Here is a 21859-nt window from a genome sequence, read left to right as displayed (position 1 = left end):
AAGCCAGTTGGGCTGAACCAGCAAGTGGGCTCAGGCCTTGCAATGCTCGGTGACGGAGGGACACAAAGGCCCAGGGGCGACGGGACCAGAGGTGTCTTATCAGGGCCGGCTTTAGTGCTGGTGGCGCCCGGTGCCAGAATCCTTTTTGGTGCCCCCACACCACATGAATGCCTCCTCGGAATCTCTCACTACGACCGGGCCCTCATCTCTCCAATCATAAATGTTTGCTAAACACAGCGCCCAACCCTGAGGTCGGCGCCCCCTCCACAGGTCAGCGCCCAGTGCGGCTGCACCATTCACACGGCTCTAAAGCCGGCCCTGTAAATAATCCAAATATCGGAGCAACAGCAGACCCGTATTTTCAGGAGTCTCGAAACTGATCATTGAATTCAATATTTTCAGTCTTTAAAAATGGCTTAGTTTATATTTCAAGTACTTTTCACATACACAACTACAGAATTCAAAAAGCCTGTTGCATGTGATAAAGCATAAAAATGTCAAACCGGATAAGTTGGAGGTACTCAAAATAACTAGACATATGTTTAAGGCTGTGCGTAAGGAAGTTTCTGAATTTAAAAGAAAACTCATGCTGAGGCTCAATTTACTTTCGATGCAACTTGATGAAATGCTCCAGCCAATTGGTTTTCTGCAGCAGCCTGGGGCATGCCCCCCCCCCCCAACATCATAACAGCTGCCTCGGTGCTCCAAGGCCTGGCATTTCTTGCACCACACAGGAAATAAACTAAAACCAACCAAGTAATCTTCTCTTTAATCCGCTCTGGCCAAATTTTACCTGTTGCTCTGCTTCTGTTGTCAAGTGTAGGGTGTGAGTGGCACAGGATGAGCTTGAGGCATGGATGGAGAGTAGGAAAAAAACACACAGGTGACAGAACAAGAAAACAGATGCACTCCCATGCTGTGTTATACGAGAAAGAAAACAGACGCTTTGTGACGTAAGCCATGGCATCCAATCAAAAGCATAGTAAAGAAGCTAGAAGAAGAAACACAAGAACAGTAAGGGAAACCACCAAGTAAGAAGCGAGTAAAGGAGATTGACAGGAAAGCGAGCCAATCAGTTACTGTTAAGTATTGGTATTTTCCACAATAGATCTTAGACAACACACCGACTAAAACTGTAGGCAAGCCAACAATTGGATTTTTCCTTTGTTTGAGCTCATCTTGCTTGCTGTTATAATGCTGATGGGCATGCAGAAGCTGACTCTGTTATGAATGGATTTTATTTTGATATGTACAGTCGCTTGTTTGGAATATCTCTGATTTCAGGTATATGTGACTGTCCGTACTGGTAACTGGTGTGGTGTAGTTATCTATTTCCTTTGGTCTTTACAGATCAATGATTTGAGTTCTCCGAAGTCTGGGATAGAATGTTTGTTTTTTGATGCAACCGAAAAGTTTAGAAGAAATATCAAGACAATGTATTCTACTCCGGTAAGTAGTTGCCTTCCTTTCAGAGGAGAACTTACAAATTCTGTGATTCATAACTTATTAATCATAGCTATATCATATCTAATGATTCTAAACTGATACAGTGGTGATAGTCGTGCTCACTACCGGTCTGCAAATTTGATATGCCGATTTAGTGCTCATTTCCTGAAAATAAACAATGTTATTGTTTATTATTTGCATTGTCAAGAAACCTGACTCTATGATTGAACTTACATTGTGAATAGTTGTGTGACGGTGATCCCTGTTCTAGTGGAGAGGTTTAGTAACTTGCATCAAGGATAACTGAGTTCTCATCCCAGCTCCCTGTATTCTGTAACATCATCCACATTATTTCTTGTCCTTGTGTCTAAGTTCACTTACCGAAGATTGGGAGCTCTTAGTAGGAGGCTAAATGGATTAATTATGTGTTGTATAAATATTTAGAAATCATAAAGTTTCACCATTTCATTAAATATTGCTAACGTTAATAATTGTGGTTGAAACCTACAGACATAAGGTGGCAGCTGTGTGAAATAAACTCTTGTCCTCCACCATGCGTTAATGTCTTATGATTGTTCCGGCTTCTTGTACTTTTGAAAAGTATGTTGCAAATATAGAAATGAATCTGCTCATGAGTTCCTCGACTCTCCTACATAGTAGAACAAGACTGTTCTCTTAGCAGCAAGTCACCCAGCTGCCGTTGCTGACATTCTTTGAGAAATTGCTTATGATTACTGCTGAAGTTAGACTTCTCTTTAAATTACCGTGTTTTCCCAGAATGGGCACATTCACGCTGGTTATGGGGATCTGATGGAGCGGTACCAGTACCTGGTGGCCAGTCTGGCAAAAAAGCAGGAGGAAAAGGATGTGAAGCTTGTTCTGAATCTCTTCCAGTCATTTCTCGATGAGTTCACCAAAGGCTATTCCCGGAAAGATGACTCCGAGGTCCAAAAGGTAAACGCATCCAAGTTGTCTGTGGAGTGATGCTTGACGGGGTAGACCATAGCATGATTAAGGTCTGTTAATGTTTAAGAAAGTTGTTTGTAGTGCAGAACTCTAATACCTTTGTTGCATGCATCGGAAGTAAAGTGGGACCAGTGTTGAGACAACCATTCCCTTTCAAGTGATCTTCTTAATGGCTGTCTGATGTTGCAACGCTTGGCCCACTTACTACCTGAGTTGGACCAGTATCTGTGTCCTAGAGGGGAAAAATGTGAGCCAGTAGGCTCAAATCACCTGAAGAAAGCTGCTAGCTAGCCAGTCAAGGAGGATGCTTTTGCGTGGTGTAGCCAGTCTTCCATCAAAGCAAGAGAAATGGTAGATAGTTTATTCACAGTGGAGGTAGGATTTTATCACGCTTGAAGCAGATCCCTGGATGTTGAAGTTTTGATGTTACCTACAACTGCTAGCTATAAAATGTGAGGCAGGAGCTTGGCACATGCACTCATTCTTGTGAGGAGGCTAAAGTCAAACCTGAGTTATGTGTTTGATCTTTCCACAGCAAAGCAAAGCGCAAAAAAAGAAACGCAAACAGGATCAAGTGGTGAGTATTGTTTTATATCCTCCATCAACTGTAATAACAAGTGTGTGAGGCTCAAGGAGACATTGGATATGGTACGAAAGTTTACTTCACAGTTGTAAGCTTTCACAGTATGCAGGGCTCTAGGAAGGTTCAGTGTATTCCTAAAAGCAAGTGTTGCATCCTTAGAAAGAAGAAAGATAGAGATATTGCCCACACAAGGCCCTCTAGTCGTGTGCCTCAAGTGAGAGCCCTCCGATTAAAGGAAAAGGCATAATTGTGGCATATCTGTCTGTTACATTATTGGCGCCAACAACTATGTGTTCTCACAGATATAATTGTTTAACAATAAAAATGTGTGTTCACTAGATAACCTTTGAGTTTTCCCAGGCGTCAGACTGGATCCAGAAATGTTCTGAGCAATCCCCTTGCACCCTGGTAGGTGGCATTTTTCAGTCCCCAACTTGCCCTGAGCTTAACCCTAGGAGCTTTGCTCCCACAACCCCATGGCCTACTTGCCAGTAGCCACCAACCGGAGCACCCCTATGCTCCATAGGATAACATTGGGCCTCAACACTCTGCACCCGGACGCCCTAGTGCCACTGGGGGTGCAACAACAGTGCATCACTGACCCTATGAGACCCCTGAGTCTAACCCCAGAACCCTAACTCAAAAGACCGATTATTTACCCTGAAACCGATGACTCATTTTTCCTCATAGGATAACATTGACACTTTTTCTCCCAAAAAGTTTCTAAGTGTCGTCTTTTGAAAATTACAAATATTCTTTAAAAATCGGCCGAATAACCAAAACACATTTCTTCAACTGTTTTCAGGAAATGTCCCAGTGCTGAATCTAGGTATCCAGCACTGAGTAAGAAAAAGTATCGTTAACATAACTTACCTGCTAAGTGGATTTCCTCCCATAGGACAACATTGGTGATTCTATGTGAAAAAGGTTTTAAGTGTCAACTTTTGAAATGCAGTAATATTCCTTAAAAATCGTACCTTTAACCAAAATGCATTTACTCACCTGTTTTCAGGAAATGTCCCAGGGATGAATCTAGGCTCCAGTCCTGTGTTAGCAAAAGCAATCTGAAGAGTAATTAACTGCGTTTTACTTAAAAAGCCCATTCAATTGAATGTACTATACCTGCAATGTGTTGCAAACTACTTTCTTAAAACTGTAACCAACAGCAGTACAAGTTATACTGCAATTCTGATCTGTGTTCATACAAGTAGATTAATATTGAAAAGTATTTATAGGCTTACCTGTACCAGGCTTGCTTGGTTCTATAAATAAAACAGTATATTTTTTATACAAAACAATTGGCCTAGAGTTCAGTTCTTGAGTGTGTGAGACCATTTGCTGACGTAGTGTGTACATCAAATGCTTTACACTGTTATCTGATACTGCCTTACTGCTCGACCAAGCTACCACTTTAGAGAGTAAGGTTATATCCTGCGCGTTGGAGTTTCCAAGGCGGCACTCGCTCGGAGACGCTTTTCATCGCGAGTGGAGTGGAGGTTTCTTGTACGCCTTTCCACCTATACCACTTCAACCCAGTGTGCTGAAGATTAGATGCGACCGTGCCCCAGTTCTTCTTGTGGCACCGGACTGGGCTAGAAGAGTTTGGTATCCCGAGCTACTCAGTATGAGCGTGGATCCTCCGATCCGACTGCCTCTTCGGGAGGATCTTCTGTCGCAGCAACAGGGGACGGTCCTCCACCTGAACCTGCCCAGCCTCCACCTCCTTGCGTGAAGATTGAGCAGCGACAGTTGATTCCATTCGACTTGCCTCCTGAAGTTTGTAATGTGATTCTGGCAGCCAGGCGTCCCTCACCTAAACTGTATACGCCTGCCGGTGGAAGAAATTTGTGGCATGGTGCACAGCGAAAGCTGTGGACCCCCCCCCTTTCTGCCCCTCTTTCTGTGGTCCTATTGTTCCTTCTCTCTTTGGCCTAGCAGGGCTCTGCTCTGGGCACTGTTAAGGGCTACCTCTCTGCTCTTTCAGCCTTTTTCAGGCTGTTGTCCTCCGATTTCTCAAAGGCATTACACACCTTTTCCCTCCTATTCCTTTTGTGATGCCTCACTGGGACTTACACCTGGTTCTCACATACTTAATGGGTGCTCCCTTTGAGCCTCTTCATAACTGTCCTTTACGGTTATTGACTTTGACAACTGTCTTCCTGGTGGCTATCACCTCCGCTAGGGGCGTGAGTGCACTCCAGGCTCTTTCATGCAAACCTCCTTTCCTGGCGGTTCATCCGGACAAGGTTGTGCTTTGGCCACGTCCCTCCCTTCTACCAAAAGGAGTCACTGCCTTTCATCTGGGGCTAAATGTCACTCTGCCCACTTTCTTTCCGCCTCCGCACCCTTCCAGAGAGGAAGAGAGGCTCCACCGCCTGGACCCAAAACATGTGCTTTCATTCTACCTCAGCCGCACACAACTGTTGCAGGTTAATGACCAGCTGTTTGTTGGCTACTTGGGCACCACGAAAGGCCAGGCTGGTCACAAACGGACTATCTCCCGCTGGGTTGTACTGTGCATTAACGCCTGTTACTCTCTGGCTAAAAAGGAACCTCCGTAAAGCTGCGCGCACATTCTACCAGGGCAACGGCAGCTACTACTGCATTAGGACACGGTGTCTCTTGCAGGACATCTGTCAGGCAGCCACTTGGGCCTCGCTGCATACTTTAACTAAGCACTATTGCCTCGACAGTCAAGTCCGGAGAGACAGCTTCTTTGGCTGTTCAGTTCTCTGTGACTTTCTGGTGTAATCTCACTTTGCAGGCCCACCACCGGGGTTGGTATTGCTTGGATATGTATTCTAAGGTAAGGAGTCTATCACTAATGTGTCTCTTTCAGATGCACAAGTTACTTACTTGTGTAACGATATATCTGTAAGAGATACTAGTTAGTGATAGATTCCTAACCGCCCACCCATCCTCCCCGTTCTGCAAACTGTTCTCTAGGGTTCCGGTCATCTCTTTCAGGGGCCTAGTCCTATTGCACCAGTAGTTGGTCTCTGGCATGACTCTGCGTTCCTGGCGTGGAAAAGTCGTGTACAGAACTGAAGTCAGCGCGCCTGGGCGTGCCTAAGTAGCTCTGACTACGTCCTCACAGCGGCTACGACGCCAGCGACGTACGCGAGCCGCAAAACCTTTTCACATAGAATCACCAATGTTATCCTATGGGAGGAAATTCACTTAGCAGGCAAGTTACTTTGACAATACTTTTCTTACTCAGTGCTGGATACCTAGATTCAGTACTGGGACATTTCCTGAAAACAGTTGAGGAAATGTGTTTTGGTTATTTGTGTGATTTTTAAGGAATATTATTTTTTCAAAAGTCGACACAAACTTTTTGGGAGAAAAAGTGTCAATGTTATTCCATGAGGAAAAACAGGTCATCGGTTTCGAGTTAAGTAATCGGTCTTTTGAGTTAGGGTTAGACTCGGGGAGGGAGGGGGGGGGGGTTAAGTGATGCACTGGGCGGCCGGGTGCAGAGTGTTGAGGCCCAATGTTATCCAGGCCACGGGTTTATCGGAGCAAAGCTCCTAGGGTTAAGCTCAGGGCAAGTTGGGGACCAAGTTAGCACCAAAGGGGCACCCTCAGCGGCACTAGGGCGGCAGGGTGCTGTTTTGAGGTCAGGTGCCCTGTTGATTTTAATAGAGATTCTCCGGGACAAAGAAACTCTGCAGGCTCGGGGACGAGGATCTTCCAGGAGTGACCACCACTTCGAGGGGTAAGTTGGGATGTTGAGGGTTCGTAAGGCACCGCTGGGTTGGGCACACAAGGCCGTGGGGCGTCCGGTGCAGGGGTGCCTTTGGGACGTCGGATTTTCTTACCCGCTCTGGTCGCGGTAAAGGGGGGTCCTCTGGATTGAGGCTGCAGGTGTCTTCTGGAGGCTTGAGGCTGGTCAGGGGTCGCCGGATCTCTGATCAGGATCGCCAGGGGGACCTCCTCGTGGTATTTTTCCGCTCGGGCTGGGTTCGGCGGGTGCAGAGTGGGCTGGATTCGCGGTTCCTGGCTGGCACCAGAATCTGCACTTCAAACACGTCTGGTGTTCTCTGGAGAAACAGCTTGGAAAGTGAAGGCAGGCAGGTCCTCCGGGGTTTTTGAGGTTGCTGTCCGCTGGACACACCGTGGTTTTGCAGGAGCAGGTTCGAGCGGAGACAGGCCTGTAGGGCTGGGGCCAAGTCAGTGGGCGTCATCCATCCTCTTGTTCGCTCTGCATGGCTTCTCGTCCTTCTTCTTCTCTTCTTTTTCTTGTGGTTGCTGGATCTCTGGAAGGAAGGTTCAGGGTGCCCCTAAATACTAAATTTAGGGGCGTTACAGGTAGGTAAAGGGTAGGGACCAATGGGTCCCTTCCCTGGGGTGGGGTACACCCCCTATTCTGCCACTCTCCAGTGGGAGGGGGGCAGGAGCCTGTCCCTGGTTGGCTGGGTCCCCCCATCCTCAAGATGGCGGGGATTTGAGGTTGTGCTTCACCTTGCCTCCCCCACCTTAGGGGTCGGGTTGGCAGAGGTGGGCACACCTCTCTTCCTCACTTGTTTTTCCCGCCGGTTTTCCCGCCCAAAGTGGGAGTAGAACCAGTGGGGGACCAGTTGCTGAAAGCAGCAAATGTTCTGGAGAGGCTCACAAAGGCGGCATGACTCTGAAGCTTCTACTTCGTGAACCCTGCTGCTCTCGACCCAGGGGTCCACAAACATGTCTGGTGGTGGCAGCCTACGTAGCCCTCAGTCAGGTCACTGGAGGTTGATCGAGTTTCAGGGGGCATCTCTAAGATGCCCTCTGTGGTGCATTTTACATTAAATCCCACACTGGCATCAGTGTGGGTTTAATGTGCTGAGAAGTTTGATACCAAACTTCCCAGTCTTCAGTGTAGCCATTACGGTGCTGTGTAGTTCGTAATGACAACCTCCCAGCACCATATACTCTTAATGGGAGCACTGCACTTACAGGGCCCAGAAATGGACCTGGGTGCTGTAGGGGTACAGGGCTCATGCACCTGAACCCTCACCACTGGCATAGGGCACCCAGCTAGAGGGGTGACTGATGTATGCCAGGGCAGTGGTTTCTGGGCATGGCACACAGGGATGTGTGCCATGTCGACTCTTCGCTTTGTTCTGCACCAAGACACGCAACCTGCAAAGGCAGTGTGTGAGTGTCAGGGGAAATCTTACCCTCTGCTGGTTGGTGTTGGGGGGGGTCCCTGGAGTTGAGGCTGCAGGCGTCATCAGGAGCGTCGAGGAGGGTCCTTGGGTGCTGGATTCTTGGTCACAGTCGCCGGGGGGGAAGTCCTTGTGGTCTTTGTTCACTCAGGCACAGGCCGGGCTCGGCGGGTGCAGAGTGTGCTGGATTAGCGGTTCCTGGCTTGGCACCAGGGGTTGTTGCTTGTTTGAACAGAACCACTGCTCGTCAGAGTCCCAGTCTTTTAGGTGAGCAAGGCAGTCAGGTCCTCTGGGGTTTTTGAGGTTGCTGACCACTGGAGACACAGGGATTTAGCAGGAGCAGGTTCGAGGGTCGATAGGGCTGGGGCCAAGTCAGTTGGTGTCGTCTTCTTGTTAGCAGCTGCACGGCAGGTCTTCTTCTTGTTCTTCTTCTTGTTTCGTAATCGGGATCTGAGGAAGGAAGGTTCAGGGTGCCCCTAAATACTAAACTTAAGGGTGTTACAGGTAGGTAAAGGTCAGGGACCAATGGGTCCCTTCCCTGGGGTGAGTACACCCCCTATCCTGCCACTCTCCGGTGGGAGGGGGGCAGGAGCCTAGTCCTGATTGGGTAGGGCTCCCCATCCTCAAGATGGCGAGAGCCCGAAGTTGTGCTTCGCCTCACCCACCTGTTGGCAGAGGCTGGCACACCCCTTTTCCTCACTTGGGTATTCCCGCCGATCTTCCTGCCAGAGTGGGAGTCAAGACCGGTGGGGGCCAGTTGCTGAGTACAGCAACTGGCCTGGAGAAGCTCACAAAGGCGGCATACCTTTGAAGCTTCCCCTGCCCATCCTGGGGGAGGAGGCCTAGCACCTCGCCCAGGATGTGCATTGTTGCGGGCCCACCAGAGCGGATGGCTCCAGCAACATGTCTGCTGGGTGGCAGCCTAGGCAGCCTCTCAGTCAGGAAGCTGGTTGTTGGTTAGTTTCAGGGGGCATCTCTAAGATGCCCTCTGTCGTGCATTTTACATTAAATCCCACACTGCCATCAGTGTGGGTTTAATGTGCTGAAAAGTCTGATACCAAACTTCTCAGTCTTCAGTGCAGCCATCATGGTGCTGTAGAGTTCGTAATGTCGACCTCCCAGCACCATATACTCTTAATGGCAACACTGCACTTACAGGGCCCAGGAATGGACCTGGGCACTGTAGGGGTACAGGGCTCAGGCACCTGTACCCTCACCACTGGCATAGGGCACCCAGCTATAGGGGTGACTGATGCATGCCAGGGCAGTGGCTTGTGGGCATGGCACACAGGGATGTGTGCCATGTCGTCTCTTGTTTTGTTCTGCACCCAGACACTCAGCCTGCAAAAGTGTGTGTCAGGCTACAGGGCCTCTAAGGGTGGCACAATAAGTGCTGCAGCCCTTAGGGGCCTTCTCTGGTCACAGTGCCCTGGGTACCTATGGTACCATTTTACCAGGGGTTGACCTGTGGCCAGAGATTCCAATTGGGTTTAGGCTTCAATGCAGTTTTAGGGAAGGAACACAGGCCCTGGGCACCTGATTGGCAGGAGCCCAGGGCACACTCAGTCAAAGCCCATAGGCAATTCAGCAAAAAGTGGGGGCATACCATGCAAGAAAGTGGACACTTTCTCACAGACTGCCATTGCAGGCTACATGAAATGATGCAAACAAGTGTGAAAACATAACATGGCATACCCACAGACACTCCATGCAATATATGTAAGCCACCCCTACAGCAGGCCTTACATCCCTAATGCAGGGTGTGTTATGTTACATGTGAGGACATATCTACATGAGCAGATATACCCCTGTGATGTCTAGTTTGATTCCTAAACATTGCAAATGAACAGGGAAGCCATTTTAAGTACATGTACTGGGCACTGGTTATTAGGAGTTATCCAGCTACATTACGGATTAACTGAAACCTATGGTGTTTGGTCTCAAACATCTGGTCTTAATAACTCCATACTGATGCCAGTAGTGAACTTATTAAAACATGCACCCAGAGGGCAAGAGAGTCACGTTTCTAACTCCCTGAAGGTGAGAGCCAGTGTTCTCAGAGGTCAGAAACAATGCCTGCTGTGGCAGGATGTATTTAAACCTCCTCCAGCAGGATGGCTAGTGATTTAGCATATCAGGGCCAGGGGCTTCAAAGCCCCTCCCGTGTTTGATATGGGACCCCGGCTCCCCCATACCTGGGAATGCCAACCTTCTGCCCTGAGGCCCATCTGGCAGACAGGAAATTAGCTATGCATTTAGGCATGTTTCAGCACCAGGCTAGTCCCAACCTTAAGGTGGGCTGCCTGATTTGCTCCACGAAAGAAGGGTTCCACCATCTTTATTGTGGTGGAATTAGGAACTCTGGGACAAGGTTATGCCCACTCTCCTCAGGAAGTGGTCATATAGGGGTGTAGTGACCCCCAAGGGTAAGTAGCCTGTTGGTTACTACCCTTTACTCCCCTTAATGCCCCAAAATGTAGTATTTAGGTGGCCCCCTGACAGCAGGAACTCGGATTCACCCAACTAAAGAAAAAGAAGGACAAAGAAGATCCAAAGAATGCGAGAGATCTTTGGATTCACTGTGGGTTTGGCTCCAAACTCTGGCTGTCTTCTCCTGGCCCAACATTTTCAAAGACCCGACTCATCCTGCAGCTGTGCATCCTCTCAAAGCCTCGGAGGGCTGCCAGCACTTTGCAAACCGGCCAGCATCTCCCTTGGAGTGGAATAGCCACTTGACTGCAGGAACTGGCTGCACAGTCCAGTTCACAGATCTACTGACCACATGGTCCACCTATGCAGCAAAAGCCCTAGGAGGAGGTCTCCAAGAGTCCAGGAGGGCAGCCCTGTTGACCCATCAGGTCCTTGAGACGCTGATCAGCCCCAGAGGTTCCTTGCACCAATCCCCGGAGCCTGGTGCAAGCACCAAGGCTTGTTGTGTCTGGTCCTACACCATAGCCGAAGAAGACTTACCTGCACGTCGAGGGACTTCAACTGAGGCCAGCTCCATGCCATAAGTTGTCTTGCTGCGTTTCTTTCCACTCTTCTGTAGGTGCACCGAAAACTGTGAGACACTCAAACTCGTCAACCTGCCGGACAAAACACCTATGCACCCGAGCCCCTAAGCCTTAGTTCATTTATACAAATGGTGTTTCTGTGGTCCTGAGACCCTCAAGAGCCGAGCCCCCCTTTGGGTTCTGCCCGACAGGTCCCCGAGTTTCCACTTGCAGCCTATCTTTGCAGGTACTGTACCCCATTGACTTCCATGTGTAGAATTCGAGGCTACCACGGTGAAAAGCACCTCTGCACCGGACACCCCAGGACAGGTAAACTTGAACTGTTGGTGCTTTCTTGGACCTTGGCCCCTACTTACGTTCAGTTCAGAAGAATAGTCCTGTAAGTCATTGACAAGTGACCCTATGCAGTTAGTTTCTCCCGTAGGATAACATTTCCACATTCGAGACTTATGTCTCCAATCTGACAGCTGTATTTTCTCTGTTTCTAAAAATTGCTATCTCACAGTATTTACCGGATATCGGTGTCTAAATTAATTGGAAAATCTGTTATTTTTATAAATTGGTGTCTGATTTCGTGTGTGTGTCTGTCAGTGTGTGACACCCACACTATGGGGACCGGTCCCCGTAGTGTGTTTAGGTACTTTCGAGCGAGTGTATAAAACAACTAAAAGTGCAGTTAGGTTTGCTTCGGTCCGCTTTATAACCTTCCCTACTATCAAAGCGCGCGTGGAGTTAGAATAGTAATTACACACTTCATTACGGTCAATGGCCGGTCCTCATAGTGATATATAAACAATGTTGTGTGTGTGCGCGTGTGTTCTCAAATGCTTAACACTCCCCTCTAATAAGACTATGGCGGCTTGACCACACTACCACAAATAGCCCACCTTAGGATTGTTAAAGCCAGCCCCTGACACATGAGTAATGGATACCTGGACTCCATACACAGTGCCCCTCATTTTGGTACACTATATAGAGAGCCAGCTTCCTCCAGATGTGTTTACTACCGTTCTCTAGAGGAGGGAAAAATGATAACTGAGTTATGTCCAGACAATTTTACGAGAATGCCATAGTTGAAATGCAAAGCGGTACCAAAGGGGATGATGGACGGAGCGTTGGAGCAAATCAAACACTCACCCCCAGTCAACTGATCTGGGTTTAATCCATCATCCTTCTTTAGCTCACTCCACCACCCCAGTTCAGACATGGCCATATGCAAATCAGTCTGAGCCTGTGCCTCATGGGGACAGTTCAGCCCAAACTGCCAAGCCATGTCTTCCCTGGACCAGAAACAAGCATCCTGGGACCGGTTTCGGGTTCATAACCCTAGTCAGCCAGGCTATCTTGAATCCAGTGGCAAAGTGAGCAAGGGACCCACGTCTGGGCATACCCTGCCAACTTAGGGCGAACAAAGCGATACCAAAGGGGATGATGGACGGAACTGGGGTGGTGGAGTGAGCTAAAGAATGATGATGGATAAAACCCAGATCAGTTGACTGGGGGTGAGTGTTTGATTTGCTCTAACGCTCCGTCCATCATCCCCTTTGGTATCGCCTAGTTGAAATGCAAGGTTGGCTTAATTGACATTGAGTTTATGGATTTGAGCTTCGCTGAACATTATGAATTCGCTCCATGTGCCCTCAGTTTTACTGTTAATGGGATTGCTACATGTTTGCGTATATCACTGGTAGCGATTTCATGTTGGGAATGGTGTATGGTTAAACTCTGACCTGATGCTGTTCGTTGTCTACTACAATTACGTTTTAATTTTTAATTTCTCTTTGAAGAAGGATGAGAAACCTTCACAGTTTCCTGCATAGGCATTAATGCTTGAGTTTGAGTTGTCAGACCCTGTTTGTTGCGTAACAATTTAGAACAGTTTACCCGGGTGGTTTCTGGCGTTATCTAACTGCCAGCTTCCTAGAGGTGGTTGCAGCACATCTATGGAGGTCAGGGGTGCCAGTCTTCCCATACTTTGAAGATTGTCTGTTGAAGGCAGGCTCGTTCAAGGCAGTTGCCTTCCACCTCCAGATTATGGTGGACCGCCTGCATTTGCTGGGGTTCACTATCAACATGCCGAAGACTCACCTGATTCCCTCTCACACTCTACCTTTCATCAGAACTTTTCTGTTTACAGTGGAGTTTCAGGCTTATCCTCCAGGACAAGCGAGTGCAGGATATTCAGAGTATGATTCTGATGTTTCTGCCTCTTACCTGAGTTTTGGTGAGAATGACTGAGGCTGCTGGGCCTTCTGCCTCTTGCTGTTGACACATGCCCATTGGCATATGCGGGCTTTGCAATGGTACTTGGAGACCCAGTGGGCACAGCATCAGGGGAATCTCTCCGACCTGGTCACGATTTCTGAGGGAACTGCAAAAGACCTGCAGTAGTGGCACCCTGATCGCGATTGGGTCAGTAGCAGAACTCTCTCTCTCTTTCCCTCCCAGAGCTTAAAGTGGTGACAGACATGTCGCAATTGGGGTGGCCACCTGGGAGAGGTTGAGATTAGATGCCTCTGGCGGAGTCTCATCTCCACATCAGTCTGTTGGAACTGAGGGTGATTCAACTGGAATTGAAAGCCTTTCTTCCTTCAATCAATTGAAGCCTAGTTCACAGACAACACCTCTGCGATGTGATATTGCAACAAGCAGGGTGTGATGACGTCATGGAGTCTATAATGAGTCTCTCCTTCTCCAGACATGGCTGGAACGTCCGGTCATTTTCCTTTTTTTTTTTTAAACATTTGGTTGGCTTTCTGAACATTAGAGCAGACGAACTCAGCTGTGGATGCTTAGTGGATCACTGTAGGAAGCTGGCTGTGTATATGGTATACCACTAAGTGTTTATATCATGCACAGAGTCCAGAGATTCCCCCTAGAAGTGTACAGAGTTCAATGTAAATCCAAAGCGCTGAATTTGTGGTAGTGTGCGCGAGCACCCTTAGGCCTAACACAGAGCAGTGTAAGACATTTGTTATGCACACAGTGACTAATAAATGACACACATCTCAAAATGGAGTTCCACACTAATTTTTGAAAAATACGCCTTATTTTAAGACCAAGATATACACAAAAAGTTAAGTTTGTCTTTCAGGAAAAATACTGTTTGAGGCATGTGAGCTGTATATCGCATGCTTTGCATACTCGTGCTATCTAATGTTAGGTCCGGTTGTTTGCAAGTTGTTTTTCCTCGAAGAAGTCTTTCCAGTCACGAGGTAGGTGACTCCTCCTTTCGGTGATCATGGGCATAGACTCCATTGTTAGATTGTTTTTTTACGCCATCGGGTTCAGACGTGTATTGCTGTGCTCCGCTTCGAAACAGTTTCTTTGGGTTCCCTTCGGTGCTCCATCTACTCTACCCGCGTCGGTATTGTTTCGAACGCGTATCCGACTTCTCTGCATATTGTATCCGACAAGATGTTTCTGATGCCCCTCCCTCCGGCTCAGCACCGAAACACCTCACTAAGCCTTCCAGCTCTGGATCGAGTCGGCCAAAGTCTGGTGCCGAAATCTTCAGACTCCAAGCCGAAAACCGAATCTGAGCCGAAATCACTGACACCAAAAATCTTCGGTGCCAAAACCTACAACTGTTCCTCTGAAGCTGCAGGATTCGATTTTCGAAACCCAAACACCCAAATCGGACCCAAAACAAAAGGAACTTTATATAGAAATCCAGATACAGGACATGTTCTTACTAATTCACCTTGGAACCCAAACCTGAGTCTGAGGACACCCTTTCCCATATTCCTTTGAAGAGCAAGAATGTAGGTACTAACCTCTCCCCTCCTCCACGTTCCCCTACACCAACTTCTCCACCTTTTGCAGCATTTACTGATTACACCAACTAACTCTCCACCACCACCAGTTGATGATGATGATGGAGATGGGGGGACAATATTTTACCAATAGACCCCTACTGGAAGGATTATAACACAGATTCACTTACAGATAACGACCCAGATCTTTACCCTGCAAAGCCTTCCCCTCCTGACGACAAATTAGGATATCTAGAATTACTTGCTAGAGCTGCAGAATATCATGAGGTACAATTACGCAAGGAATCTCTAGAGGAAGATTTCCTATTCGAAATGCGCAGTAGCACACAAAGGGCTAGCCACACTCTCCTTGCGCTTAAAGGTATGATGAGACATGCCAATGATATCTTTAAGATCCAGTGTGAGCTCATATTCTCACCCCCAGAATTGATAAAAGTATAAGCCTGCTCCCTCAGATACAGTCTTTATTAAAGGACAGTTACCACTAGACTCCTTGGTGGTCTCTAATGCCCATAAACTGGCCAATTCACAGACTACGGGTGATGCTCCCCCTCCAGACAAAGAGACCAAAGTATTAGACGCCTCCGGTAAACGAGTAGCTGCCCAAGCAGCAAATCATTGGCAACACCCAAGCCCTGCTAGCCAGATATTATAGGGCACACTGGGACGAATTGGAGCAGTTGTTACAACACCTCTCTGATGAGCACAAAGCAAAAGCCCAGGATTTAGTCCAGGAAGGGAAGCTCATAATCAGTTCCTCAATTAGATGTGCTTTAGATGCTGCAGACATCGCAGCTAGAAAGATCAACACTAGTGCGTTAAGGAGACATGCATGGTTGAGGATTTCTGGTTTCAAACCCGAAGTGCAGCAGTCTATTTTAAATATTCCTTTTGACCAGGAACATCTCTTCGGGCCCGCAGTAGATAAGTCATTGCCTACACTTCCCCCGATCATTTAACAGCTGTTGGGGGACGTCTTCTACAATTCCTCCCCATTTGGCAATCTATCACCACAGACAAATGGGTGTTAGGAATTATCCACCATGGATATTGCCTGGAGCTTACCAAGAATCCTCCAAACATTCTACCACGTTCTCATAAAATGTCACCAGAACATTTACATTTACTTCAGCAAGAGGTCCAGTCTCTCCTGTCCAAAGGAGCCATAGAACCTGTGCCGTTACAACATCAAGGGACAGGCGTGTACTCCCTGTACCTTTTCATCCCCAAAAAGGACGGCTGCTTCAGAGCTATTCTAGACCTCCGAGAACTAAACCTCTACATACTTTCAGAGCATTTCCACGTGGTGACACTTCAAGTGCTCCCACTTCTCCAGCAGGGCGACTTTATGTCTACTCTAGACTTAAAAACGTATATTTCCACATTCTAATTCATCCCGCTCATCGCTAATTCCTCAGATTCATGATAGCGGGTCATCATTACCAATTCAAAGTACTACCGTTTGGAGTAACCACTGCTTCCAGAGTATTTACCAAATGCCTGGCAGTAGTCACAGCTCATCTGAGAAGACAACACATTCTTGGCTTCCCATACCTGGACGACTGACTCATCAAAGCCAGCACTTACCAAATGTGTCTCTAAGACACTCAAACCACTATTCACTTACTTCCCCAACTAGGGTTTACAGTAAATGCGTTGAAGTCTCATCTACAGCCTTCCAACTCACAAACTTATCTGAGAGCCACGATAGTCGCTTAGAAAGCTCTAGCCTCTCCCAATACAGCCAGGATTCAGAGTATTCAGTCTCTTCTCACTCAATTTCAGCCCAACCAATCATTACCAGCAAAAGTATTCATGCAACTGCTAGGGATGATGGCGTCTTGCGTTATAATATTTCCCCATGCAAGACTTCACATGCGTCCCCTTCAAGAATGCTTAGCATGTCAGTGGAACCAGTCGCAGGGTCAGTTGACCGATCTAGTGTTGGTAGATTGCCGCACCCATTGCTCTCTGTAGTGGTTCAACCCACAAAATGTATCCAAACGGCGGCCCTTTGTCCACCCTATTCCACAGATCGTGCTCACAGCAGATGCATCTCTGACAGGTTGGGGTGCTCATCTCCAAAATGACACAATACAAGGCCTGCGGACCAACAAACACAAACTATCTAGAGCTTCTACCATTTGTTCTAGCTAGCACGCAGAGCTCTTCAAACTCACCTCATAGGCAAAACTGTCCTAGTCCAAACGGACTACATGACAGCAATGTATTATGTGCAAAAGCGGGGGGGGGGGTGACGGGGGGGAGCGACACACTCTCTCCAACTGTCAATACTCGCTCAACCATTTGGAATTGGGCAATCCATCACAGGATTTATCTTCTGGTAGAACACCTCCCAGGAGTAAACAATCAAATTGCCGACCTCCTCAGCAGAAGGAGACCGCAAATTCACGAGTGGGAACTTCATCCCCACGTTCTCCTTCTATACTTTTAACAATGGAGTTTTCCACAGGTAGACCTGTTCGCCACAGCCAAAAATGCAAAATGCCCAAGCTTCAGCTCTTGGTTCCCACACCAACTCTCAAAGGGCAATGCCCTATAGATGAACTGGTCAGGGATATTTGCCTACGCTTTTCCGCCTCTGCCACTCATTCCATCAGTGGTTCGGAAACTCAGGCAAGCATTCTCAAATTAATTCTGGTAGCTCCCACATGGGCTTGTCAACCTTGGTTCACAACCTGTTGGAGCTGTTGCTAGTTCCACATCAAAAGCTGCACCTCACCTCCAGGCTCCTCACACATAACCATCGAGAAATCAGACATCTAAATCCCAAAGAACTGAGCCTAGCGATCTGGCTCCTGAAGAGTTTGGTTATTTAAATTTACCACCAGACTCTATGAATAAATTTACCACCAGACTCTATGAATATTCTAAAAGAAGCAACAAGGCCTACCACCAGAGCTTGCTATGCATCAAGGTGGAAAATATTTGTTGTATACTGCAATAACAAAATCAATCCTTTAGATGCTTCTGTGCAAAACATTATCTGTTACATTTACAGCAAACTGGACTAGCTTATACATCTATTTGTTTGCACCTTGCAGCAGTAGCTGCGTATTTGCAGAACAGGCAACATCTGTCACTGTTCAGAGTTCCAGTAATCAAAGCTTTCATGGAGGGAGTGAAGAGTCATACCACCAAGGATTCCTCCTGCCCCACTTTGGAATCTCAACATTGTTCTCACAAGGCTCATGGGTCCAACTTTTGAACCATTGCATAAGTGCCCCTTGCAATTTCTCTCATGGAAAGTTGTTTTTCTCATTGCGATCACATCACTGAGGAGAGTTGGTGAGCTACAGGCATTAACCTTAGAAGAACCTTTCTTTCAGCTACATAAAGACAGGGTAGTTCTACACACCAACCCTAAATACCTTCCAAAAGTGATTTCTGCATTTCATTTAAACAAATCAGTTGAGTCACCAGTCTTTTTTCCTCAATCCGACTCTGTAGCAGAATGAGCTCTTTACACACTTGACTTTAAAATAACTTTATTGTACTACATAGATAAAACAAAAGATTTTCGCAAAACAACTGTTGCATTTGTTCCGCCTCACAAAAGCAATCCCATCGCTGAATCTGGTATTGCAAGATGGATTGTTAAATGCATTCAAACATGCTACGCTAAAGCTAAAATAACTTTATACCCTCTAGAACGCATTCCACTTGCAAAATAGGGGCGTCTGTGGCCTCCTGAGGCAACATTCCTCTAGCTGACATGTGTAAGGCAGCTACATGGTCTACACCACACACATTTACCAAACACTATCAGCATGGCAACAAGGTAATGTAGTCCAAGCAGTACTTAAAACACTATTTCAGACAAGCTACATCTACAGATTAGCCACGCTTTGGGAATATACAGCTTTCTAGTTTATGCAAAGCATGTGTATCTACAGTACACATGCCTCAAATGGATAATGTTACTTACCCAGTAAGCATCTGTTCTTGTCATGTAAAGCTGTAGATTCACATGCGCCCACCCGCCTCCCCAGGTACCTGTAGTTGTTGCGGTTCCTCATTATACATTTATACGTATAGGCAGCTCTATACTACACTTAATTACTCCATTCTCACCCTCTTGCGGGAAAACAATCGAACAATGGAGTCAATGACCATGCGCACTATCACCGAAAGGAGGAGTCACCTACCTCGTGACTGGGAAGACTTCTTCGAAGAAAAACAACTTGCAAAAAACCGGACCCAACACTAGATGGAAGGAGTATGCAAAGCATGTGAATCTGCAGCTCTACATGCCAAGAACAGATGCTTACTGGGTAAGTAACATTATCCTTCTGTCAAGGGACAAACTACAGTGTTTACACTATCCAGCCAATCAAATGCTAGAGAAGTGTACAGTGACAGTTCACGAGTTCAATTGCTTGCTGGGAATGATGTCATCTTGTATTCCTCTGATTCCATTCTCTTTCCTCCATATGAGACCATTGCGGGAGGAACTGGGTATCCACTGGGCAGAGGCAACAAGCTTTGTTTTATGACCAGATTACTGTTGACGCGTGTATATAATAGACTCCAGCATGTTGAACGGCAATGCGTGAAGGTGCCCTATGGACAAGCGGCTGGCCTTCCTTACAGGTTTATTGCTATTTCTACTGTCATTTGTATGTCAATCCTGCGCATGTAGTGCTGTAAAAGCAAGTCCATGCATGTATCATTGCACTGTGCATGAAGATCCTGCTCAAACAGATTTGTTCTTAATTTTCCATATACTTTGATGGTCACCAGGTCAGTTTTCAGCTGTGTCTGGTCAGTTTGTAAAGAACTCCTCCTTCCCAACACGGAGCTTAAATCTGACAAGAATGCAGTTAGCTGGAAGACATACTGCTGGCTGAGTGAGCAGCAAAGCTCTTGTTGACACTGAGCGACAAAAAGTGATGCAATTATGGAGCTCTTACAAAAATATCTTGCAACTTTTACAGGTTCAGTCTATTTTCACTTAAATCTAGTGGGCGGAGCGTTACTTTAAAATTGAAAGTGACATTGCTGCATGCAATGCTCCACCTCTGCTCCACGCAGTTGTGTTGAGGCAGCTTCTTTGCATGATGAGTTTCCTTTGGTTTTCAGTCCGAATGCTTCTGTTTACGATCGTTCATTTATTTTCTCTTGCCTGTCTTCTGTTTGCAGACGGAGCATTGTGGCCACGTTTTCATCCACTATCAAGTTAGCATAGGCCAGTCGTGTGAACAGTGCCAATCCAATATCTGGCCCATGGACAAAGTGTACCTCTGCAGAAGTAAGAATTGAATTATTTCGTACCGGTTCATGCAATAGTAAAAACTTGTACTGTCTGTCAAATGTAACTATTGTCAACAATTTGTGAAAGGCAAGCCTGTTTTTGAAAGTTATTTAGAGCCAGTAAATTCAATTTGACCTAATGTTGAAGTCTTGTAGGTGAGTGAATAAATAAATAATGAAGCCTGTGAGTAGTTCGGAGTAGTTCAAGAGAGTAGCACATCACTTGGTGCTGCTTTGGCTCGAACGCTTTACTAGCACAATTTTTAACATAAATGCTCATTGGAACATGCTGGAGAAATGTGGGCGTCGGATTGTTTTGTATTTGGGCATTGACCGTAAATATATACCCAGATTCTAACTGCTCTATAGGGCTTAGGAGACTCAACATGCTCCTTGCACTCTGCTGTGTTCTCTGGTACCTATTGCAACCAGTTAAAACATCCTGCTCCTACGGCTGGTGTAATTCAGTGACTCCAAATGCAGGGGGAGATGAGGCCTTCTGGGTGCTTCTCATTTTTCAGGGTTCTTCCCCAAGGGTGTCTTAGCCCAGTGCACTCATGCGCTTGCTCCATGTCTACTAATACTGATTGTCGACTGCCTCGGGCGGTGCACACAGAAGCGGGTCTACCTCCTTCTGCAGCTATTATTCAGTGACAGAAGTCACTGAGGAAAAGGAATAAGGGGTTTACCAGTGGCTGCTCGGTGCTTTACATCTTTAGAGGTGCCTGGAAAGTGACAAGCCAGCTATCCCACAGCCCCCCACATCCACCCCAGCCCTTTCTTCATAAAAGATTGGGGCCATCTAGGAACAGGCTGACTCCAAGGAATTAAAGCTGTATAAAAAGTTTGGTATTTATATTTTTGGTAGCATCTTCCATTTTTACTGGTTCCCTCATTTTAGGGAGCAATCCGAAGAAGACCTAGAGGTGAACACAGCCTTTGAAGTGCAAAGTATAATATTTGTTTCGTTTTTTTATTCAGTACTGGGTCTGGTGGTATGTGGACCGGTGAATCCACTACAGGGATCTGGACTGGATCTTGTTGTTACAGTGGATCTCCTCCAGTCAAGCATCTGAGATAGAACATAATGTCTCCATATAAATGTCTTAAACATGAATGTAACATCTCAGATTGTTTCCCTTGTAACGGCAGATTTGCTACAGGTGTTGAGTTGAAGGGATGAAAGCTCATGGTTATTTGTTTAAAATGCGAAACGTAGATGTTGGTCATCTCCAATTTTTATTTTCTTTCTCCCTAGATTGCACAATGATCTGCCACAAGAAGTGCATACCGAAAATCCAGAACTGGTGCGTCTCATCTTATGTCTGTAAGGTATGTATATCTGCTGTAACCTAATTTTTTAGTATCCCTGACAGTTGTTAGCGGCTGTGAGTATCCTTGGCAAATTATAGGGGCCCATTGCACATTGGCCAGTTGGTTAGTTCACCACCTTCAGAGAGATTTCTGATATACAATGTACAGTTTTCACTCCCATTAGAGCCACCTTAGTATCCCATGTTGTCTGCATGACAAAGTGAGTAACACTGAGCTGTGTAAAAGTGAGAAATGTTGCCGCATGCTGTGATATGTTGCTACGGAATGCATCATATTAGTAAAATCATTGGCGTGGGCTGATTTTTTGCTTCAGCTATG

At 46.7% G+C, this 21859-nt stretch overlaps 1 protein-coding gene across 11 annotated transcripts in view; it reads left to right on the top strand.

The window, feature by feature from the left end:
- The window catches only part of LOC146772311 (unconventional myosin-IXb-like), a 103684-nt gene that overhangs the window by 57464 nt on the left and 24361 nt on the right, over positions 1 to 21859 (top strand). For all 11 annotated transcript variants that reach the window (XM_085636674.1, XM_085636671.1, XM_085636676.1 and 8 more), the window contains exons 8-12: positions 1351 to 1449; positions 2224 to 2400; positions 2948 to 2989; positions 20096 to 20204; positions 21465 to 21538. In XM_085636674.1, coding sequence (XP_085492800.1) covers positions 1351 to 1449; positions 2224 to 2400; positions 2948 to 2989; positions 20096 to 20204; positions 21465 to 21538 — 501 coding nt within the window. The remainder of the gene's footprint in view (positions 1 to 1350; positions 1450 to 2223; positions 2401 to 2947; positions 2990 to 20095; positions 20205 to 21464; positions 21539 to 21859) is intronic.

This window comes from Triturus cristatus, chromosome 12, assembly GCF_964204655.1.
Source record: "Triturus cristatus chromosome 12, aTriCri1.1, whole genome shotgun sequence".
NCBI classification, from domain to species: Eukaryota; Metazoa; Chordata; class Amphibia; order Caudata; family Salamandridae; genus Triturus; species Triturus cristatus.
Note: the sequence above shows the minus strand (reverse complement) of the source record. Positions and strands in the feature narration are given on the sequence as shown.